Source organism: Neophocaena asiaeorientalis, unplaced genomic scaffold (assembly GCF_003031525.2).
Source record: "Neophocaena asiaeorientalis asiaeorientalis breed wild unplaced genomic scaffold, Neophocaena_asiaeorientalis_V1.1 scaffold29, whole genome shotgun sequence".
Classification (NCBI taxonomy): domain Eukaryota; kingdom Metazoa; phylum Chordata; class Mammalia; order Artiodactyla; family Phocoenidae; genus Neophocaena; species Neophocaena asiaeorientalis.
The window spans coordinates 5,852,228-5,875,303 of record NW_020174423.1 but is presented as its reverse complement, the minus strand read 5'-3'; the positions used below and the strand labels follow the sequence as shown (position 1 = coordinate 5,875,303).

Here is a 23,076-nt window from a genome sequence, read left to right as displayed (position 1 = left end):
GTCAACCCACCTTCAGCTTTGTGGTCTCAGCACCTCACATGGCATCCTGCACACAGTAGGTGCTCAAGAAGTGAACGAATTAACTCTTGACTTCAGTGGATACTGCATGGCCAGCATCTTTAGCCCAGGGTCCTCTCACGTCTCCAGTGCCTCTCGGCGGGTGGCAAGGCTGGACGCAGACTGGATCTTCAGGGGAAGACCCTGGCTTGGTAGCTGAGCCAGCAGGAGGCCTGGAGTCTGCCCCTGGGAACTTGGGGTGAAGAGAAATGAGGTCAGTGTCACCACAATTCATCCACTTCATCACAGCAAGAAAGCCTACCTGAGGTTCAAGTATATACAGCAGCAGCTGTCCCACCAGGAATTTATCCAGAGTTGCCATTTGACTGTTCAGAATTTATATCATAATTGTCCCTAAATATTCCCTGCAGAAGCAGCCACCCTCCCCCCACCCCCACCCCATCAACAACCAGCTGAGAGTGATTATCCATGGTTATCAGGCCTACCATCTCCATCAGCCGAAAAGTGACAAAGCCAGACCTACTGGCCCTGCAGTCCGTAGGCGCTTACCCTACGCCTGTTGTGGCTGGAATCACACTTGTCCAGAGTCATCTGACAGCTTTCCACAGAAGGTTGTGAGACGTTAGTCTAGTCTTATTGTTTTGTGAGAAAGACATTTAACGCTTCCCTCCATATGTTATGCTCTGGAAAACTCAAGAAGCATGGAAAACTTACTGCATTACATGTATGTTTGAAACCACTAGAAATCCAAGCCTCTCTCCTTCATGAGAACTATGGGGATTTGCTTTGTCCCCCCCCCACAAAAAAAGATGCAAAACCTGCTAAATATGTTCCCAAACAAGTGTTGACATCTCTGAGTTTCGTCCTCAGATATATAGAAGTGCCTGAAAAAGGACCCCACGATCCACCTGTTATGGCTCTTGGAAATGCAGACTTGTCTGAAAGAGAAGGCTGTGACCAGGGAAAAGGATTTATTCTCTAAGACATAGGTTGCTCTCTTTATGCTGGTGTGTTTCAGTCAACTTTTTACCGAAGTATAACGGCATCAGAAAAGGACACAAATCAGAAGCGCACAGCTTGAATTTGCAAGTTGCCCTTTTCATGTATTAATATACAATGATGAATAGGATTTGGTGCTACCACCAATTTCTCATTGAATTAAATGAAGGGGTCGGTGAGGATGGAGATGGGAATGAAGTTCTGAATGCCATGCTCTTGACACAGCTGTTTAATAACCTCCCCGTTACTCACATGTTCAAGAAGGCCAAGTTTTGTTTCCTAGCGCTCACAGCCTGTAACTTTTGTCTCCAGTTCTGTTGCTTTAGCCTTTTGAATACACAGATGAATTCCAGTGAAGCCCCCATATATAAAGGTGGCCTGCTCCCGTCCTACCTGTTTGTCCGAAGAAAGGACCCCAAAGAGTTTATCTGCACATGTGGTTCTGATAAGGGAGTTCCTTACCTAGATTGGATTATTTCCCCTTATGACAATGCCTCTCTTACCCCTATGTCTTCCCCTTTTCTGTCTTCAGAGGTGGAAACTCTTTAGGGCTGTAGTTTATCTCTCAAGTTCATGGCCTTCTTTTCTTCTAGAAGATTTGTCTGATCACCTCCCCTCCTCCCATGCCGTCTTCTGTGGGTCCACTTAGTTGAAGCCAACTTAATTTTCAGTTAAGTGCAGTTCACTCTTCCCCCTTGTTAGCAAAACAGCACTTTCTTGGCCCAGTAGTGATGAACTAATACTCCATAATATTTTCTAATATCCAGTCCACATTCAGTTTTCCCCAGTTGTCCTAAGTATGTCTTTTACAATTAAAAAAAACAAAACAAAACAAAAACAGAAAAACAGAGTATACTAGAGTTTTTATTCCTGGTAGTTTATGAATGCATCAGAGAATATCTGGATGATTGTGATGGCTCAGTGGATAGAACAGTGGTGCAGACGTTGTTAATCACGTAGACAGTTCCCCAGGAGAAGACTGCATTTGCCTGTCTGTTGTTGGCAGTTCCCTTACTTGCTTGATGCAAGTGTAGGCAAAAGTGAATGAATAAGTATGAATGCGGACACCCATCACCACTGTGAATGGGCCACTTATCACTCCTAGAAGTCTGGAAGGTCTCATTTCTTTCGTGAACCTAATTGTCATTGGTGTGAGGCAGCCACATACACATGTTGTTAGTACCCGGGAACCATCTCGTGTGTGCTGGTTTGCCAAGAAACGTGTGTTTTTATTCTAGAAAGGAGCATAGCTCAGCACAGGTACATGGGCAGGCCTTAGGAATTCACCAGAGACTTGGACGTCGTGATAATTAATAGACTTTCTTTTGGGGGAGTACATGTTAAGATTTACAGAATAATTGAACAGATAGCATATAGTTTTATATATCCCCCAGGCCCCTGCCCATTTCCCTTATTATTGCATACATTGGTTACAATTAATGAACCAATATTGGTACGTTATCATTAGCTATAGTCCACGGTGTACGTTAAGGTTCACACTTCGCGTTGTACGTTCTGTTGGTTTTGACAAATGCTTAATGTCATGTATCTACCATTACAGCTTCACACAGGATAGTTTCACTGCCCTAAAAATCTCACTTTCTATCTGTTCCTCGGTCCCTCCTTCCCCCGAACACCTGATGCTTTACTGTCTCTATCGTGTTGCCTCTTCCAGAATGTCATGTAGTTGAAATCGTACGGCGTGTAGCCTTTTCAGACTGGCTTCTTTCACTTAGTAATATGCATGTAAGTTTCCTCCTTGTCTTTTACTGGCTTGATAGCTCATTTTATCTTACCGCTGAATACTGTTCCACTGTTCGGTGCTACCACACTTTGCTTATCCACAAAGCTTACTGTTTTATTTATTTATTTTTTAAAATACATCTTTATTGGAGTATAATTGCTTTACAGTGGTGTGTTAGTTTCTGCTGTATAACAAAGTGAATCAGCTGTACATATACATATATCCCCATATCCCCTCCCTTTTGAGCCTCCCTCCCACCCTCCCTATCCCACCCCTCTAGGTCGTCGTTATTTTTAAATAGATGATAGAACATTCCGGCACATAGTAGGTGTTTGGTAAATCAGTAGTTGTTAAGTGACTTAGGTAGATTGAATCCTTACTTTTTCTGACAGGTGTGTAGTGCAAAGGGAGTGTTGTGATGGAAAAGGCAGTCTGTGTTAGGCATTGATTTCTGCTAATATGCAGTTATTGTTTAAGGAGAGAGCATTTAACCCCACAGCGGCTTAGCCCAGCAGCTGCAGACAGCTTTGATATGCCCAGGCTTCCAACAACAGTTTAAACATTCTCCCTAGCACTGTGCTGTCCATTGTAGTAGCCACTAGCCACGTGTGGCTATTTCAATTTCAATTGATTAAAAGTAAATAAAATAAAAAATTCAGTGCCTCTGTTGGACCAGCCACATTTCAATTGCTCGGTAGCTATATGTGACTAGTGCCTCCCATTTTGGACAAGGCATGTCTTAAACATTGTCATCATCACAGACAATTGTATGGGACAGCCCTGATCTAGAGCATTCAAATGGAAGGAGGGGATTGAAATGAGTTGACCAGGCCGATTCTGGTTTCTCCTTAATGCTTAGCTGTTTCTGAGCTGTAACAATTTTACAATGGAAGAGAGGAAGGCCAGAGATTTGTTTGCTGGAGAAAAGTTGCTTAAAATAACTTACTGGGGATTAAAAAGGCTGCCCAGGCCAGTGAAGCTGTGAAACCCTCCTTGTGTGACAACCCCAGGAGGCCTAGCTTGCCAACGGTTTAGTCCCTTGATCAGCTAGTGTTACAGAGTTTTATAGAACTCTGAGTTCTTACTTATTTAGTTTGGTGAAAAAGCAGGGGCCTTCTCTAATTTGAGGGGTTGGGTTGGGTGTGGAGAGGGAGTTAAACTTCTCAACTAATAAATCTGCAAATTGTATACCCACCCCTGAGTAAACGCCTATGGTCCTTGGATGCCAGGAATGTGATATCAGATATCAGAAATTGTAGCTCATTCCCTTGAAATTGAGATTACTCTTATTTGGGAGCAAAGCAAATGACAGTTAAGTTTTCTTGGTTTTTTTTCTTTTTTGCCAGCTCTTTGGATGTGATCAGATCTAATTTCATTCACGTGGTAAGTGCCATGCTGACACAGAGTGTTACGGGTTTTTTCAGTCTACTTAGATTTGAATTCTGTATGCATTTTATGTATGGCATTTCAATAAAGTCTTCAGGTTTTTTTCTTCTAAATAGAAGTAGAGATAACAGACATTATATGAAATTGTGCTTTTCCTTAATGCTTAATCTAGAAATTGGCTGGTGATGTTGGTGAGGGTTTTTAATATAACTTTCAACTGAAAACACCAAATTGCTCTGTTTGCCCATTGTAGCTTTAAATATTGATTTTTCACCTTTTGACATGCTTGGGTTTCTAAGAGGGCCACATGTGGAAAGGCAAATTTGACAGAATAATATATCTACCAGAATTCCTATGAAAAGACTTAAAATATTCTGGTATTTGGACGTCCATTCAGGATGTGACCACTTGGAATCATGACTGTCTGTAAACACAGGCTTAGAATTGATAGTTTTCTCTAAGAATAGGCACAGAGAAAATGGTATATTATCTTGCAAATGAAGAATTGGAAATGCCAGACCTCAAATGAAGACAGATTTCCCTTTCATCTTTCGGCTAGGGTCACCTGCTAAACAACTCTTAGAAGAGTTGCTGAGATTTAATCAGTATTTAATAATTATTGCATTTGTTCAACTGACTTTTCTTTGGAAACAAACACGTTGGCCCTTGAATAAAAGGCAGGGTAACGGATGGATTTCTTATATTTACTATGGTTTTCCTTTCATTTTAAAAAGTATATTTTAATTTAGACACTGTTTCATGTTAGCATAGTCTCAAGAAATTGATTACGGTTTCTTCCCATGGGATTGCTCTCTTAAAAGCCATGCAAGGGGAAAGAATCAATATTAGGGCTTTCCGAGTGGCAGCTTTTTACAGAGCCCCCCCCCCAGCACGATTGACTACAGCTGTTTTTGTAAAGGATTTTAAAAGAACAATCTGTATTAGAAGCCTCCTTCGTTGGTATGAGCTGGAACAGTTCCAAGCGGGATTCCACGGGGGCTGCGCTGCCGTGTGGCCACTTGAATGAAGGGCTTGTGGCCGCACCGGGCGCGCCAGGGCGGCCAGGCGGGGAAAGGCTATTAGGTGAGGGGTTGTTGGCTTGCATGCCGAAGAGGTTACCCTGGCAGCTGCCATCAGTCAGCCGAATCCCTCAGCCTCCAAAGCAGGAGGGGCAAGAAGCAAGTGGTTTTTCTACCAGCCGTGTGTAAGCGGCTGGAAGAGAGAAACGGAAGTATCCATATATCTCTGTTGTAGAGCGTTGGCCAAAGGCAGGTAGGTCCAGTCCAAGTTAGGAAGGATAGAAACTGATAGCCCCCTAGCTTCCACATCCTCAGCTGTGGCCTGGAAGCCAGTGAGGAGTGGCCGCATCTTCCTTGGGTCTCTTACTCTTGAGCCCCAGGAGAGAGTTCTTCTCAGGCTGCCTGCTGATCTTGTACCAATTAAATAATAAACTCTACTCTGTGGGCAGAGGCGCTATGTGGCAGCGGGGTGCCCGGAGCAGTTCCATCTATTCGAAACCGGTCCCATCTCAAAAGGCTGTGACAGGACCCAAGTGAGAGACCATGAATGTGGACTGGGCTCCCGGGGCTTTAATTCTCAGTAAGACCCTGTGCTCTCTAGGAAATGAAGATGTAGCAAGTAGCTCCAGGCGGCTGTCATCCGGAAAGGTGGGGCTTTTTACATAGATCTTGCCATTGGTTGCTTTGCAGAAGGCATTTGCAGGCATGGGGTGGCCCATTAATTTGGGAAGAAGGAAAGATCCTGGGGAATATGGGAATTTTTAGAAAATAATTTAGCACACTTGGGTGCTAAATCACCTCAGAGGCTTTTGGTATGGCTTGCTTCAGAACTGATGGAATCAGCTAGTAAGCTGCTTTTATTACTGGATTCACCTGGAGAAAAAAAAAAATTCCTTGCGATGATCTGATATGTTTTTGACTCGTAACTATTTGCTTTTCCTTATCTCCCATATTTTTAGAAAACGAAGTGCTGTGTCTCCTATGAAATGGTACTTATGAATGTGTGTTCCAGCTGAGACTTTTAATTATCACTAGCGAATTACCATGAATTGGCCTCATTTGGGTGCAAAAAATAATGACAGGCTCTTTTCAGTATATTCTCTAAAGAGCTTCTTAAATATTATCTTTTAACTGAGTATGTAATTTTACCATCTTGCAGGCTCTGTTTTTCCCTTCATCTTTGACATCCTAGTATTTTAAGAATAAGAGTTACGATTCCATCAGCAGAATGTCAGAATGTCTTCATAGATAGATTCTGATGGAGGTAGATCAGAAAGACAGGCAGCACTGGGGTGGATTAGGTTACCTTTTGGATTTTTGAAGGCTTTGCCCACCTGTTAATTTGAACAGCCAATAAAGTGTTTACTGTTTTTGGAAAAAAAATATGACTATCCACACATCTCCGTTCCTCTTCCTATGGCAAGACCGTAAATGTTATCTTCAGATAAATAACTCATAAACAACACTTGAGAACACCAACAGGAGCGCTTTCTAAAATGCATTCGCTTGAGAGATGGCACAGGTCACGTGACTGTAAACAGTCCTTGTGAAACAGGTGCTTTTGTCTGGGAGCTCAGGCTTCGTTTCTTGGGAAATTCCATGCAGGGTCCACAGTGGATTTCATAATGGAACTCTAATACCTTTAAACTTTTTTCCCCCCGCTTCCTCTATCAAGGAAATCATTTCTTTAAAAGCTGCTTGGCCTTCATTGTTTACTGGTTGGAAAGTTCGGTCAAGAACAGTTCCTTTATATAACAAGAAGAAATACAGGGCCAGGGGCTATTTGCCTTGGGCAGAAGCAGAGTGTTTTTCCAGTAGATAATCAAGAATGTGAATAATCCTTCGGCATACGGCGCAGCCGCCGCTATGACTTGGCACTAGGTATTAAAAGCCCACTGTTCATGTACACATTGCTATATTTAAAATAGACAACAAGCACCTACTGTATAGCACGGGGAGCTCTGCTCAATGTTCTTTAATAATACATGGGAAAAGAATTTGAAAAAGAATAGATACATGTATATGTATAGCTGAATCACTTCGCTGTACACCTGAAGCTAACACAACATTGTTAATCAACAATACTCCAATATAAAATTAAAAATTTAATAAAAGCCCATGTTCAGAACAGCTTGACTCCACTTTTTTTTTTTTTTTTTTGCGGTACGCGGGCCTCTCACTGTGGTGGCCTCTCCCGTTGCGGAGCACAGGCTCCGGACGCGCAGGCTCAGCGGCCGTGGCTCACGGGCCCAGCCGCTCCGCAGCATGTGGGATCCTCCCGGACCGGGGCACGAACCCATGTCCCCTGCGTCGGCAGGCGGACTCCCAGCCACTGTGCCATCAGGGAAGCCCTTGACTCCACTTTTGAAATCCGTGTTCTCATCCCCTTTGGATGTATCCCTTTCTGTGTAGCTTTGTTCCTTTTATTTAGATAAGTGCTGACACATTCTCGGTCTTCCAGCGTAAGGAAGTAGCCGCATGTCATTTTCTTCATTGAAAACGTCTCCTAGATCAGGTAGTCACTGTGCCAATCCAAGGCTCTCTGGAATCAGCAGAAGGAGAGATAGAACAAGAGGCTCCCTTTGCAGACAGATGAGATCAGTGTAACAGAATGGACTCTGAAAACCAGGAACAACGTAAAACATCTTGGGGGCTCACTGGCACATCAGCCCTGGAGGTGTGTCGGGGGCACAGTGCTCCCAGGTCAGGTAGTGGCCACTGCAGGTGGGGACTAAGCTGGAAGGGAGCTTGTTGACTGGGGCACCGGCAGCCTCACCTTGATGTGGAGTGTCTTCCTTGCTTTAAATAACTCAAGAGCAAAGAGTAGCTAATGAGACGGGTAATTAGACCCAGGACATTTTAGAACCTAGAATCTTGTGATTAAATATCCATTTTACTATACCTTTTGCCTTTATGGCTTCAGTTAAACTGGATCGGAAGTGGCCCAAGCACTGTGGTATGATTCTGTGGCACTTTTCTGAAGTGTTCACTTTTTTTGTTAGTGTTTGTCACTTATACACCCATGTACTTCCATGATGCTTTCTTTAGGTTCTTTATATATGTATGTACCTGTCTGTTTGAATGGATTAACTGTTAGAAGTTACTGTTGATGTTTGGAAGCTGGTCACTGGCCCTTTCCATTGACCTTGTGCTTTCTGTGCCTTTAGCAGCATATATATGTTGGAAAATATAACAATAATATCAATTAGGAATGAAATCATTCACAAGCCACCACCCTCACCAATTAACTCTCTTCATTTTTCCACTCGCCTTTCAATGCTTAACCAAATGATATGAAATTTTAAGAGTTGTAATATTAGAAAATATTAAAGCAATATATGCTTTTTAAATATACTGTGTTGTCTAAACTTTTTACTCATTGTTCTGTGGTATATGATTTTTAATGGCTGTGTTGAGAAATTAACGTATCATACACAATTGACATAGCTACCCCTCTAGGGTTGCATTTAGGTTGTCTCAGTGAGTTCGCTTTAATGCAGTAGTAAACACCCCACCTCTCCTTTTTTTTTTTTTTTAGCATTTTTATTGGGGTATAATTGCTTTACAATGGTGTGTTAGTTTCTGCTTTATAACAAAGTGAATCAGTTATACATACACATATGTTCCCATACCACCTCTCCTTCTTTTTAGAATATTTCCTTAGGATAATTCCTGAGAGTAGAAATACCTGGTCAGATGGTAAGAAAGATTTCATATCTTCTTAAAACACATTGCCAGTGTGCTTCCCAAAGGACTTGTGCCCATTTCTTTTAGTTGGCATCTTTTAAATAAAGCTTCTCTTGACAGGCCCACAGTAAAGCTTCCCATATTCCTATCAAGGTTCAAACTCAGTGCTAGCTTAGACCTGAAATACAGGCTCAGTTGGAAATTCCATCCACCAACCGCCGCTCACTGCCAAGAGCAGGTTCATTCTCCAGCATCAGCTGGAGCCTGGAAGGGCGTGGTGTACCCTTTGGACTGGTCTTTCCCATTTTTCTGTCCCGTAGGCGTCCTGTGGCACTCTGTCAGCTCCCGTATAGGGTGGAGAGTATATGTGGTTGTGCCTTGGGGCCTAAAATTGTAGCAGATGAAAAGCCTTTTGAGTGAATTATTAAATCTAAACCAGAGCCTGTTGGCTTCCTGTGCTTGCTTTGGAGTCTGTTCCATTATGGTAGTTTTTACAGAACACTTCTGAATGAGAAATAAATTCCAAATCTCTTTCCCGCCCCCCCGCCTCCTGTCAAACGCCACCAGGAAACAGAATCTCGTTATTTCAGTTAGAATATATTAATACTGACCCTCTCCAGCACTTGGGAGTTTTCAGGTTAGGCCCACACGACTGCTATTTTTACCCTAGTCTAAACTGTGGTCATACGGATGGCAAAATAAAAACTGGAATATTCTGGTTTGGGAGGGGGAGAGGCAGCAGTGCTTATGATAACATGGCTGCAAACCTCTTACTTCCCTCTGTTTGATATTCCAAAAAAGGAAGAAAGCACAACTTGGAGCACATCTGTAAGTCATGAACATTTTCCTTTTGTGTGTCATGTATATTCAATATAATTCCACTCTGCATCCCAGGCGTTGCTTTAATATACATTGCTTCATAGAGCCCTGTTTTTGTAGCCAACAAATTTAATTCGAGACAACGGTGGCTTCCCTTCTCTCTCTGGATCAAGAATCCGAACGCTTTACCACAAACAGAAGCAAGAAGTGTTGGTGTGTTCTGCTTTTGTCCCCCATTACCTACCCCTAACCCCCTACCTTCCGGTTGACTTCCTTGCTCCCGGAGAGGAAGACTGGTTTTTGTTTACTATTAGCAGTAAACCAATCTCAGGAAGAGGATTTAAAAAGAAAAAACATACTGATTGAATTTTGTAGTATAGATGTTTCAAAATTCAAAAGTTATGAAAGGACATAAAGTGAGAACTCTCTCCAGGTGAGAGATTTTGCATTTAATTAGTCGTCCCTGTAGTTTCTCTAGGTGACAAAGCGTAAAGTATGTCAAGAAATTGGGTGCAAGGTTTAGATTTCTTTCTGCTTGGTTTATTTAGTTGAGGGCTTTTCTTCATGAAATGGTGGCTTACAGAAACTAAGGGCTTTGGAACATGGGGGTTTGTAGAGTGATATGCCAGTGGTATGATTATTGGTAGATGAGCATATCCTCAACGAGTCTGTGTAATCGGGGCTGTTCATTGTTACCAAGGTCTAGATTAAAGAGAAATGGGACTGGGGACCTGCATCCCGCCTGTTCTGTGTGTCGTAATGCTTGGGGGCAGAGGTGGGTTGCATCATTCAGTTAAATAAACGTACAGGATTTTCTGGGTCCTCCTATCTGAGCGGATGGTTGAAATTTACCCAACAAACCACTTACTGAGCCAGGTACCCTACTGTAGACTCAACAGACAAACGTTGTAGGGAGAAAAATAACTTTGAAGCTCCAGCTGCACCAATATACCTACAGTGAGGCATGTTCGGTGAAAATGATATGGATTCTATTGAATCATAAATATAAATTGAGATGAGTCAAGTAATCCTTTGGCAAGATTATTTTGCTGTTGTTTTTTTTAACATGCTGGTCATTGGACTGAGCGTTTTATTAGAGAAGGATTTTATTTGAGCTTTGTTGGCTAGAAAATCTAAGTACTTTGAACCACATTCAGTTCTCCTTTTTAAACAAAGAGGAAAATTTCTACTGTGAAGTACACTAACTGAGTGTTACTTTTAAAAACACTTTTCAGCCATTTAAATGTTCTCCAGAGACTAGTGCTGTACCCGGCTCATTGGAGGCATTCATAATGAGTTGGTGGATTCTTCTAAGGTCATACTTATCTTTCTGTTAGTTCTCCTCACAGTAAAAGGCTGAATTCCAGATCTCCTTTTTTTAAATTTTTTTTTTTTAGTTTTTAGGTACACGGGCCTCTCACTGTGTGGCCTCTCCCATCGCGGAGCACAGGCTCCGGACGCGCAGGCTCAGCGGCCATGGCTCACGGGCCCAGCCGCTCCTCGGCATGTGGGATCCTCCCGGACCGGGGCACGAACCCCGTGTCCCCTGCATCGGCAGGCGGACTCTCAACCACTGCGCCACCAGGGAAGCCCCCAGATCTCCCTTTTTAAAAAGAGACCTAGTAAGAGTACATCGATTGAGTTTTCCTTGATGTCAGGTCACCAGCTAACTTATTTAAAATACATGGTTATTTCCTTTCACCAAATGGCTTAAAGCTTGGGTTTAGCCTTTCAGAAAAATGTGACCTCTCGTACTCTTTCTTGAACCTTTACCATATGCTGGCTCTAAAGCAGTAGGGGATACAGAAAACATCAGACCTGCTCCTGGTTCCTGGACCTCTTCAAGGAACATACATTCTAAGTGGTGAGATAAGATTCCCACTCTGTTTACAGCATCCAGCAGGAAAATCCGCCATGACTGGTCAATTCCAAATGAGTGGTTCAGACCTGCAGGATTGTAAATAGATACGGTAGGAATTCTGTCATCTGTCGTGCTTTGGTTTGTTTCAAAAGGTTCATGGAACAGTTGAAATTTTCCACAGTTGCCGACGCTTTGACTTTTTTAGAATTTATTTTTTGATATGACGTTTTTATGAGCAGCCCAGTCATCTTTTTGCCTCATTCACACCCAAATGTGATTCTACCTTCATAAACCTGATTTTTTCTTTCCAGCATTGGATTTGTTTTCCTAATATGCACCAGTAAATAATTTAAACTAAATCCCCACTTTATGGAAGGTATGCTGAAGTGTTTCTTAAAGTTAGAGACTTTAGCAAAAAGCTAAAAGGACTAGTAATTAAGGACTAGTCTAGGTGTTTGAAACAGGTCTGAGCTAAAGATCTTTCTTAAGGATTTCTTAAGTAAGGATTTAAGAATTTGCTTTCATGTGTGACCTCACCTTTGACCTCAGCTTTTGTGGGAGTTATATACAGGTTAGTAGAATATGCCTAGGACATTGTTAGGTACCAGGTAGTTTTCTGTAAACAAGTGCTTGGTAAATACAATAGCATTTGCCTGGAAATATATAATGCAGTCACACCTCACATATTCAAGGACAGCAGTATCTTTTCCCAACAATAAACATAGGCTTCTTTCCTTCCATTACATCTTTGGTTTGGATGGGACATCTGATAGAGATGAAGGTATTACTAAAAATGAATGAATGGCAGTTGGCATCCTTCACATGGGCAGTTTGCAAGAAGTTAGGCAGAGAAGAAATTGTTAAGCTAGAATTCTAACTCTTCACACAGATTTTTTTCCCCATCTGTGATGCCAAGAATACTAGTTCTAAAAGATGTTAAATAGATTTTCGGGGAGGTGGGGGTTGGAGAATTTCCATGGCCAAAGTTTGAAAGTCCTGGATCAAGCAGAGTTCAACAGGACTCTTCATTACAATTCTCCTCAGGACCTTTATTGTGTGTGAATCACAAGGGGGGCTGGGAGGAGGCACAGCATGGCCAGCACTCTCAATGACCACACACTTTGAAGGCCAGATTTGGACGTGAACCCCTGCTCTCCACTTCTGAGCTGTCTGTCTTTGGACAAGCCTCAGTTCCTTGGTCAGCAGTGGAGATTGTTGAGATGATTCAACGTGCCAGTGCTTATAAAACACTTAGCACAGAATGCGTGGCACATAATAAACACTTAACCATTAGCTACAGCTAATCCTTTTGAACCCCAGACTGACTGGCTCTGACAGCTTCATGTCGTAGGACATTACGGTGCAATAGTAAGAATTAGGAGGCAAAAGTTTTGGGGCTCTAGTTTGGCCACCAACTAGACTGGGTGATTTTAAGAGACTTTGCCACTGTGGTGTTCTGTGTCTTCACTTTTGAAATAAGTGGGTCATCTGGATACCTGTAGTGTCCAGTCAAGCTCTAAGATTATATGTTCCTTTGGGCTCTACCTAAGCCAGAATTGGCAAGTTCATCTTAAGGGCAAGTGTATCATCTCTGTGAGACTATGTGGGAGAAAATGTTAACTATTATTTCTTTTACAGTGTGTGCTAGCTAGTAATAAAATAGTTTATTAAGTCACCTCTGGAAAAATAAGGTAAAGTTACAGCCAGTTTGGTGCTTTGTAATCACCATAAAAGTTAATATACATTTGAGTCTAAGTCAGGACTGGATGTGCCTTTATCCTAAAACTGAGACACCATCCAGGTGTTTGTTATCTAAGATGTGATTTAGAATGTCATAGCAGGCCACATGACTATTTAATTTTTATGTCCGAAGGATAATTTTCTGAAGCTTGGGTCTGGGAGTGGTATCCATAAATAGTTAGGTTTTCTACTTCCTGACTTTGCTATCAACCTAAGTTTCCACCGTAAGGTGAATTTAACACCTACTGCTTTGAGCTTTAATTATCTTGACCACTGTTTATCGGTTGCCCTAGTTTAAGGCATTTAGAGGACATTCATCTAGTAGATAAGGCAGTGTATCTTTCAAGGAAGACCTCTAATTTCTAAATAACAGATTTCCACCCTGGCAGTTTGAAACATGACATTTGTTCGATGTAAGCTTTACCTCACAAGAAAAAACCAACAAGTAGATTTGTTCAGTTGCCATCCCACGGTTTTCTTTGCTGAGAAAGTGGGCAGGTTTGTGATATTGCTTACTAAAATCGAGATTAGTGCACTTGTGGTCTTCCAGGCACTGGATCAGCATTTTCTCTGTTCATTTTTATTACAAATACCATGTATGTTTGGGCCGAACCGTCTTGTCAGAATATTAGTTTTCACCATTCTCATGTACGTGAGGCCTAGATCACCATCGTTTTCCTCAATTTTCTGTCCTTAGAGGAGTGTATTTCCTCTTAGGGGTTTTGTATAAAGGAAATTGGTGTCCCCAGATCTCTGAGTGGAGTTTTTTTGGTCATGGAGCCCAGGGTTTGGGCAGAGGAAGTGGCAGCAACCGACACTGGAAATGCAGGTGAGGTCATATGGTATTCTTTCAAGGAAAAGGCATTTTTTCTTTCATCCTATAGGGGATAGGGAGCCACTAAAGGGTTTTTTGTCAGCAGGGGAGCAATGCGATCATATTTAAGAATAGTCCCTCAGCAGACAGTGGGTTCAAAGACAACGTCTTGAGCGGTGGCTAAGTACGGAGGCCTCTGTAATGGTCTGGACCTGGCATGATGAAGTTGCTGCAGCTCGAAGGCTAGAAGAGAAGGGATGGAGTTGGGAGACAAACGTGTTATCTTGCCTGCCTTCCAGACATGTGGGGACCCAGCACTCAGGCAGTGGGCCTTCTCCTCTGGGAGGAGCTGCTTCCTCTATGAAGGCAACTTAGAGCTCCGTTTCCATGGTCGAACCTCCGTTTTGTCCCGCAGTCAGTGTTCCTTCTCGTGTACCCAGTTGCTCTCTACAACTTCCCTTTGCTCTCCTGCACGCATGTCTTGCATCAGCCAAGGGGGGAGAGGTCTGAAAGACCAGCTTTGTTTTTCTTCCAGCTTGTACTCGGAGCCCTGTTAGCCAACAGTATTGGCGCTGCCTCGTAGAGATGGCTGGTCCCAAGTGAAACAAATGCATTAGGAAATCCTACCGTCAGGCTGCATCTCCGCACCCTGGGCTGTGCCTCTGCCCATTTCCTCCTGGTTCCTTTCATCCAGTGGCTCTGTCTCATCGAACGGGAGAGCGTTCAGTGTGTCCTGGGGTTTTCTGCTTCGTGAGGCACATCGCAGTTGGCTGGTGTAGAAGCAGTAGCCTTGAGTCACCCCCTCTCTTGGCTTTCTAGAGATGTACATCTTGCCCCCAGGGAATGTCAATGCAGAATTCCTTTTCCTCTCCCGGCATGTTAACTGCAGCAATCCTTTCCACAGACTGCGGAGGCTTCTCCGAAGGAATTATCATGTGTGTGAAGGTGGTTTTTGTTTAAAAGGAAAGATAGTGGAGGTGTTTCTTTGAGCATTATCTGCTACCGAGTGAAAAGGAGTCTGCTTAACTTGGACTCTATAGAAGGACAGATATTGGTAATTCCTCTTAGGTGCTTGCTGCCCCTGACATCAGAGCAGGAGTTAACTTTTAGTGTGAGGTCATCATTCTTTGCACCACACCGGATGCTGGAGGAACAAATATTTTTAGCTGCCTTTGAGCACATTAAACATCCCGTCAGCCACAGGACCACCCTGGAGCTCCGCAGAGCCTGAGGGCAAGCCAGCTTCTCTACATGCATCCTGACCCCAAGTTTTACAGTAATTCAGGTCTGAAAGCTTCTTCCTAAGGAGCTGGTTGTCCTGGAGAAGTGAGTTGCTTGTCAAGCCTCCCCGTGTGGTTGAACTGTGCGGTGGCCAGAATCCTCCGGGAGGCGTTTTTGGCCCATCCGCCTGTGAGTGTGACAGACGTGTCCATCTGACAACTGGGTCACCTAATGAATAGAAATTCAGTTTACAAGGAGGAATTAAATATCTTCGTGTGGCCGGTGCCACCTCAAACTTCTTTAACAGAGCCAGGAGGAAAAAGGCGTTCAATGCTAAGAAAAGGCAAACAGGTTTCTGCTTTTAAGACTCAAGGTCACTTAAGCCAGGTGCCATGCCATGTGTGTGGGAGGTTTGGGGCCAGTGATCTCCCAGGCTTCAGATGGAAAGATTTCAACTTTAGGGGTCTTGTGACATGTGTTATCTCTGAAGCCTGAGTCAAAGGCCAATTTGTTTTAGGTAATCTCAATGGGCAAATATTTATTGAGTCCCCATGCAGTCTTAGAGGCCCAGGGAGCACACACAGGGCATTGAGGCCCTGCCTTCTCCAAGTGTGCTCTGCTGAGGGGCAACAATTTAAAATAACACTGAGTGCTTCCCTGGTGGCGCAGTGGTTGAGAATCCGCCTGACAATGCAGGGGACACGGGTTCAGGCCCTGGTCCGGGAAGATCCCACATGCCGCGGAGCAACTAAACCTGTGAGCCGCAACTACTGAGCCTGTCCTCTAGAGCCCATGAGCCACAACTACTGAGCCTGCATGCCACAACTGCTGAAGCCCGCGTGCCTATAGCCCATGCTCCGCAGCAAGAGAAGCCACCGCAATGAGAAGCCCGCTCGCCGCAACTAGAGAAAGCCCGCGCGCAGCAACGAAGACCCAACACAGCCCAAAAAATTAAATAAATAAAATTTTAAAATGTATATATTAAAAAAATAAATAACACTGAGAGTTTGTCTTGAACTGTTCATAGGCTACAAAATGCAAAATAGTAGTTTGGAACGAGGGGACCTGGAAGGACTGAAGAAGTCAGAGCCTGTTTTGTAGACAGGAGTTGAGAGAAAGAGCGACAGGGTCCTGCAGATGAGGTTCACAGGACAAAGTTTAATACAAGCAGGACAACAAACGAAACAGCCCAAGCAGTGTTTACTGAGCATGTACTATACGCCAGATACACGATTGTGGGGAGTTGGGGTGGACTGAAGACGTAGGAGGTGCAGTCCTCGCGCTCAAAGGAGCTGACTGCATACTGTGGCTCAGTGACGCTGATGGTGGGGCTGTGGAAACCAGGGCTCCTGATACGGTCGGTTCACAAGCTTGGGAAAACACCCGAGGCCTGGACTGGGCAGAGCCTTGGAGACCCGTGTCACGCAGAATGGCCTCAGAGGGCAGAGTTAAGCTCTGACTGTTCTAGTAGGAAACTCCAGCACACTCTTGGCACAGGGTGGTCACTCAGTGCCTGCGGGCCAGGCCACTGGGAAACCAGTCCCTGATTAAAGTCTCAGTTCTCAGAATGTGCCGATGTGGCGGCTCACCCAGAGTGGGCGCCCATACCTTCCCGTCAGTTGTCCCTGACGCCTGGAGAACACGGACTCGGGTTGAGGACACTTCGGCCTCTCCAGCCAGCGGCCGAAACCTGAGGGAAGACGTGCTGTGATGGGGCGCGGCCAGCACCCTCCCAGGAAGGTTGCAGTCCCAGTGACAGCTGGAGCAGAAGGCTTTGAAGGGAATCTAATGAAAGCCTCTGTAGTGAGGGAAACATTTTTTGTCATTCCTATTAGGAAGCAACATTCCATTTGATTTTTAAAAATAGGACAATAATGAGTGTTGCCTTTTTCCAAACACAGATGTTGTTTAGAAGCTGACAGATTGCTGTATTTGTTTCTGGGCTCTCATGAGATACTGGTGGTAAAATATCAATTTACTGAAACCATTTAAGAAAAAAATTATACATCTACTCGGCCTCCAATTCATGCGACTTGATCTCTTGGTAGGATTAGGTTGAATTGTAATAGTAAAATTCTTACCGAAGAGCTAAGAAGCTGTGGAACTGGTCGACTTAGTGAATGATCCCTCTCCATATTCACTGTGTGATTTGCTGTTACCAAGTGCCAGGAATATAAAAAGAATGTGCTTGTGTGGGTTTATCTGCATTTGTCATTAAGGCTCTGCTAAGCCCGTGAGCCCCAGACGCGGCTCACGGTGGGCTGTCGCCCTGGTCCATGAGCCTCGCAGGCCCTGCTCCTCGAGAGGTATGGTGCTGGCATCTGCATGCGTCTGGGCTGTGGCAGGAAGCCCTGTGACAGGCTGCCCGCCACCACGAGCTCCTGGCTGCGGTGATGCCTCTCTGAGTGTAGCCGGGCCTGCAAACATCCAAGGGACCTTGACGGATCCTTGGGTAGTGATTTTGCCCAAGCACCCTAATACATCCCCAAGAAAGTCTTAAATGATTTGAATGTCTTGTAGCTTTTCCAGTAAAGGGGCCTCACGGTGACTTTGTGACAACAGGAATGCCTGAGATGGTTCCAACTAGCACTGGGGGGCCCTGGAACTCAGACAGGTTTAGTGGGATGTAAGGAGATAAGCCCGTGATAGGCAGTTCGGCCTCTGAGCTATCTTCACGTTACTGAGTTAGGCTCTGTAGGCTTCCCTCGGGGGCATTTGTCTGTGATCAGCCCTTGACGTAATATGAGTTGTCAGGGTGTCCTAAGGAGGGGTAGGGCCAGAAATGTGGGTTCCAAGGAGCAGGGGAGAGGGACGGGTAGTCGCTGAGATGTAAACCTGCACAGTGAATTGAATAAGCTCATTTCCTAATTTCTCATCATCCTGAATCCCTTCTCTCTCCTTTCTCAGCGGGCAGAGCTGACATCTGATAAAGACATGTACCTTGACAACAGCTCCATTGAAGAAGCTTCCGGAGTGTATCCTATTGACGACGATGACTATGCTTCTGCGTCAGGCTCGGGTAAGGCAGGCTACGTCCACACTCACCTCTGTTCTCTGTGCTTGTGTGAGCACGCGCGCGCGCACACACACACACACACACTAGTGGAACTTACTTCGAGGAGACAGGCAGTATGCACGATGGTTAAGAGCATGCCCTGTGGAGTCACAGCATCTGGGTGTGAATTCTAGCTCCCCGCCACTTGAGCTGTGAGATCTTGGGAATGTATTTAACTTGGCTGAACCTCAGTTTCCTCATTTATAGAATGGAAGGTAATAATAGTCCCTCCCACGTAGGTTTGTCGTGAGGCTTAAGGGGTTGACACATCTGTAGCTCTTAGAGTATGCTGCTTGGCATGTAGTCAGTGTTCTGTCAACATTAGCTTTTAATTTTATTATTAAGGCTTTCAGAGCGATGTCATGGAAACCACCCTTAAAGAGATCCCTGAGACACTGGTTTCACACAGCTGCCAACCCTACCTTAAAGATTATAGGTGAGACCAAGAAGAGTTATACTTTCTTACTCCTAGTGTATTGCTCAAACGCAGGAGGGAGAACGTAGTAGCCAGGTAAAATGATTGTACAGTGATATCCTCAACTCCAGTGGTGTATCAGTTATCTATCACCACAGTAATGACTGGTAACAAACCACCCCGAAGTGTAGTGGCTGAAAACAACAGTCATTTTATTTAGCTCATTACTCTGCAGGGTGGCAATTTAGGCTGGCCTGACTGGGCTCCCTCACATGTCAATGGTCAGTTGCAGGTTGGGTTTGCAGCTTTGCTGATCTCTAGATTCTGTCATATCTCTGGGGCAATGGGGCAGACTTGGCTCTGGTCATGCGGTCTCTCAGCCTCCAGAAGGCCAGCCATTTGTCCACAGGGAGGAGGCAGAGATCCCAAGACAGCAAGCAGGAGTGAGCAAAATCTTTTGAAGCCAAGGCTTAAAACTGGCACAATTTCACTACCATATTTGATGGGTCAGAGCCAGTTATAAGGCCAGGCCGGAGTCCGCCTCTTAATGAAAAGAACTGCAGGGCCACATTGCAGAGGATGTGGATACAAGGGGGAATAAAGGATTTGGCCAATTTTGCAGTCTACCATACCTGGGAAATGTTTCACCTGTGCCGGGATTGGCCCCCAGGTAGCAGAGAAAAAAGAGCTTGTGCGTATGTTAATGATCCAGTCAGGAACTCAAAGTCAGCAGCATGCTAGGCAAGTCTTATCCAGGATCTTCCTTGATCTGAGTTTTCATTTTATGTTCAACATTTGGTAAAAGTTACACTGAATGTCGATGTCTCACAATCAGATCGGCCTGGGCTTCAGAATGACCCAGAGGAAATTAAAATCAGTTGTGTCTTTGGGAGAGCTCTAGCTACATAAGAGTGAGTGTTTTAGGTTGGAAAACAGCAAGACTGAGAAAGACAAGAGGGGTGGTGGCTGACCTAGTAACAATGAGCTTACAATGCAGTCCTCATGTAAAAATAGCCCTCATGTAAAAATAGTTATTCTGGGGAAAGTGGTATATAACGCACACGCAGGAAAAGTGTGAAAAGTTGTTCTCCATAGTCCACAACTCTATTAATACCGTTCACTCATGGCGCCTCTTTTTTTTCATTAGCACCTCAAAAGTGCTTTGTAACTGTCTTCTTCAAAATGTCCCAGGAAATAATAAATATGGATACATTTTTGTCCCCATTTCACAGATCTTAGAATCTAAGAGTTGTTAGAGATTTGTGGAAGTTGTCCAAGTCATTTTGCTGACTTCTGCCAAGAGTGTCCCTAAGTTTAATATAAAGGACTCAGGTTCAGTCCTGCTCCTCTGGCAGCACCTCCCCTCCCCCACTCCCCCCCATCCAGGTGAAAGGGGATTGGAGTGGGTCATTTGAAATCCTGAACCACTCATCAGACGGATCGAGCTGAGGCTTAAATGTGGGCCCACATTGCTTCTGCCTTGGCTCCAGCCTTAGGCAGATCATTGCTACAAAGAAGGGTATCATTCTGGGGCTTCCCTGGTGGCACAGTGGTTAAGAATCCACCTGCCAATGCAGGGTACACAGGTTTGAGCCCTGGTCCGGTAAGATCCTACATACCGCAGAACAACTAAGCCTCTGCGCCACAACTACTGAGCCTGCACTCTAGAGCCCGTGAGCCACAGCTACTGAGCCCGTGTGCTTCAACTGCTGAAGCCCGTGTGCCTAGAGCCTGTGCTCCACAGCAAGAGAAGCCATCGCAATGAGCAAGCCCTCATACCGCAATGAAGAGTAGCCCCCGCTCACCGCAACTAGAGAAAGCCCGCGTGCAGCAACGAAAACCCAACGCAGCCAAAAATAAAATAAATTTTAAAAATAAATAAATTAATTTTTTTTTTAAAAAAAGAAGTGTATCATTCTGGATTTTGGAAACCTCCTTGCATTGCACTGGGGATGTTGATTTTTAGCTTAAAGGTAATAGAAGCTGTAACTAAAATTTGTAAAGCCCTTATTGCGTGTCAGGCACTATTCCTAGTCTTCTAATATCTCTGTAAAGAGAGATTGTATTATCTCCGTTTTTCACATGAAAAAGCCTGAGGCTCAGGGAGATTGAATAACTTGCCTCAGATCACACTGTTGGAAAGAAATGGAGCTGGGATAGGGGCCAGGGAGTTGGGCTTGAGAGTGTGTTCTCTTTCACTCCTTTGCTATACTGCCTCCTTGTGTCTTAAAACTCTACTCCAGAATGAGGAGACCCTGCCTAGCTGATGCCTAGTCCCAGCTGGAGACTGGGATCCCCCAGGTTTTGGCCAGAGGGTTTCGTTCCCTCTGTCCTCACTCCCATCATGCTATCCAGTGGAAGAGCAAAGAGACTGGAGGAAAATGGCCAGAGGCCTAGAGGGTGCTTCCCAGCTGAGAAGATGGTACCAGACTATATATGTGCACTCAGGGGTGGACATTGGCAGACATGAAAACTTCAACCATTCACTTAAATGTTTCATGGGCATTCACCGTGGACCAGACTCTAGGCCATGTTCTTGGGATACAGATGAAAAACTAGGTTCTTGTCCTCAAGGAACCAAGAGTCTGATGAGAAAAATGTAGACATGAGAAAAAAATAATTGTTATACCATGTCATGGGTATATAACATAAGAAGGTGCTATACAACAAAAACGTAAGAGTGAAGTGCAGAGTTCTGGTTAAAGGTGGCAGATTGAACACACATACCTTTCAATACGCAACTAAACCAACAATAAAGGAATTGGGCCTAAACTCACAAGGACAAACACAACAGTACAGGAGACAAAGGCCATAATGTTTTGAAAGCTGGGAAGCAGATGGGCTAGTAGTAACAGACTTGGCAGACGTGAGAAAGCTGAGTTAGCCAGTAGTGGGGGTGGGGAGAGCCAAGAGGCAACCACTTTACACAGTAGAATCCCCGTAGGGCCCCGGAGTTCATGACACTAGATGGAGCGTGAAAATGGTACTAAACTCGGGATGATTGTTCAAGATGCAGGTAGAGTCCCTAATTCCTTCCCACCATAACGCAGCAAAGGGACTGATGCTCCCAACCTCAGGAGAAAACTGGAGGTATATCATCTGGGGAAGATAAAACAGAGGGTCTTTGGACTGGGAGTGTACCAGGCACAGATGGGACAAGGGACACCACACTGAAAACAGGAAATACAAGTTCTTAGATTAAGAGTTATTCAGTGCAGAGATATTCCCAGTTGTCTTCTCCCAGTCAGTTCCTGGAACAATGATGGGCTGGCCTTTACCCTCTCCAGGAAATTGGACCAACTCAAAGGAAACAACTACGAGACACTGGCATTGGCAATTTCTCCAACAAAACACACAAGTCTATCTAACTGATGATGCTAACATTTGACAGCGCTCTCCTGTGTGCTCAGAACTTCTAGTCAGCTTCTCAGCCTTTCCTTCTTAAATACGAGAAGACAACCAAGGCTCCCCAGACATTTACAGGAGAACTTGTAACTTCTGAAAGATGGAGACCTTCCCACACCCCCAAATTGGAAGAGAACAGAAACTCACAGTGAGAAGAGAACTTACAGAAAAACTTATTACGGTTGGAGAGATAAGGCCCTTTAACGTTGAAACAAGAAGAGGATACTTTGAAAAAGGAACATTCTGAGAGTGCAAGAGTCCTTGGAGGGTGGAACAGTCATCTAAGAGATAAAAAACTCATTAGGAGATGAGATGATATGCAGATATTTATTCAATTCTTTCCACAACTATTTAATAATGACCCATAATATGGGGGAACAGACACCATTCTAGGTGCTAGGAACACTTCAGTAAATACAATCTAATGATGATTTCTCTGGTGGTGGAATAATTTTATTTATTCCTTCCTGTATTTCTGTTTCCCAATATCATCTATGAAAAAATGTATTTTTTAAAAACATGTATTCTTTTTATAAGTAGAAGAAAATGTTATTTTTTAAAAAAGAAGAGACTTAGTGAACAGTGGAAACATAGAGAAAGAAACAGTTCCACGATGGATGGAAAGGGGATGACACTGATTCTGGGCGTAAAAGTGTAAGCAGGAGTTTCCCAGGTGGAAACGAGCTTTGGGCTCTGGGCTAGGATGTCTCAGGCAAAGCGGGCTGAAAGGGGGTCCCCAGATTTCTGGTTTGGGCAGGAGGGTCAATCTTTTTAATAAAGATAATAAATGCAATGGAAGAGCCCCTGAGGTGGGTGACTCACCTGTCTCTAATTTAAGAAGTGCCAGCTTGAGGGAATTTTCTACTTTACAAAATCTCTTCTCTCACAACAAA

General features: G+C 44.1%; 1 protein-coding gene across 1 annotated transcript in view; it reads left to right on the top strand.

Annotated features, from left to right (window-relative positions):
• SDC2 (syndecan 2) overlaps nucleotides 1–23,076 on the top strand; it is a 116,029-nt gene that overhangs the window by 81,483 nt on the left and 11,470 nt on the right. Inside the window, exon 2 of the mRNA XM_024756630.1 lies at nucleotides 18,216–18,327. Coding sequence (XP_024612398.1) covers nucleotides 18,216–18,327 — 112 coding nt within the window. The remainder of the gene's footprint in view (nucleotides 1–18,215; nucleotides 18,328–23,076) is intronic.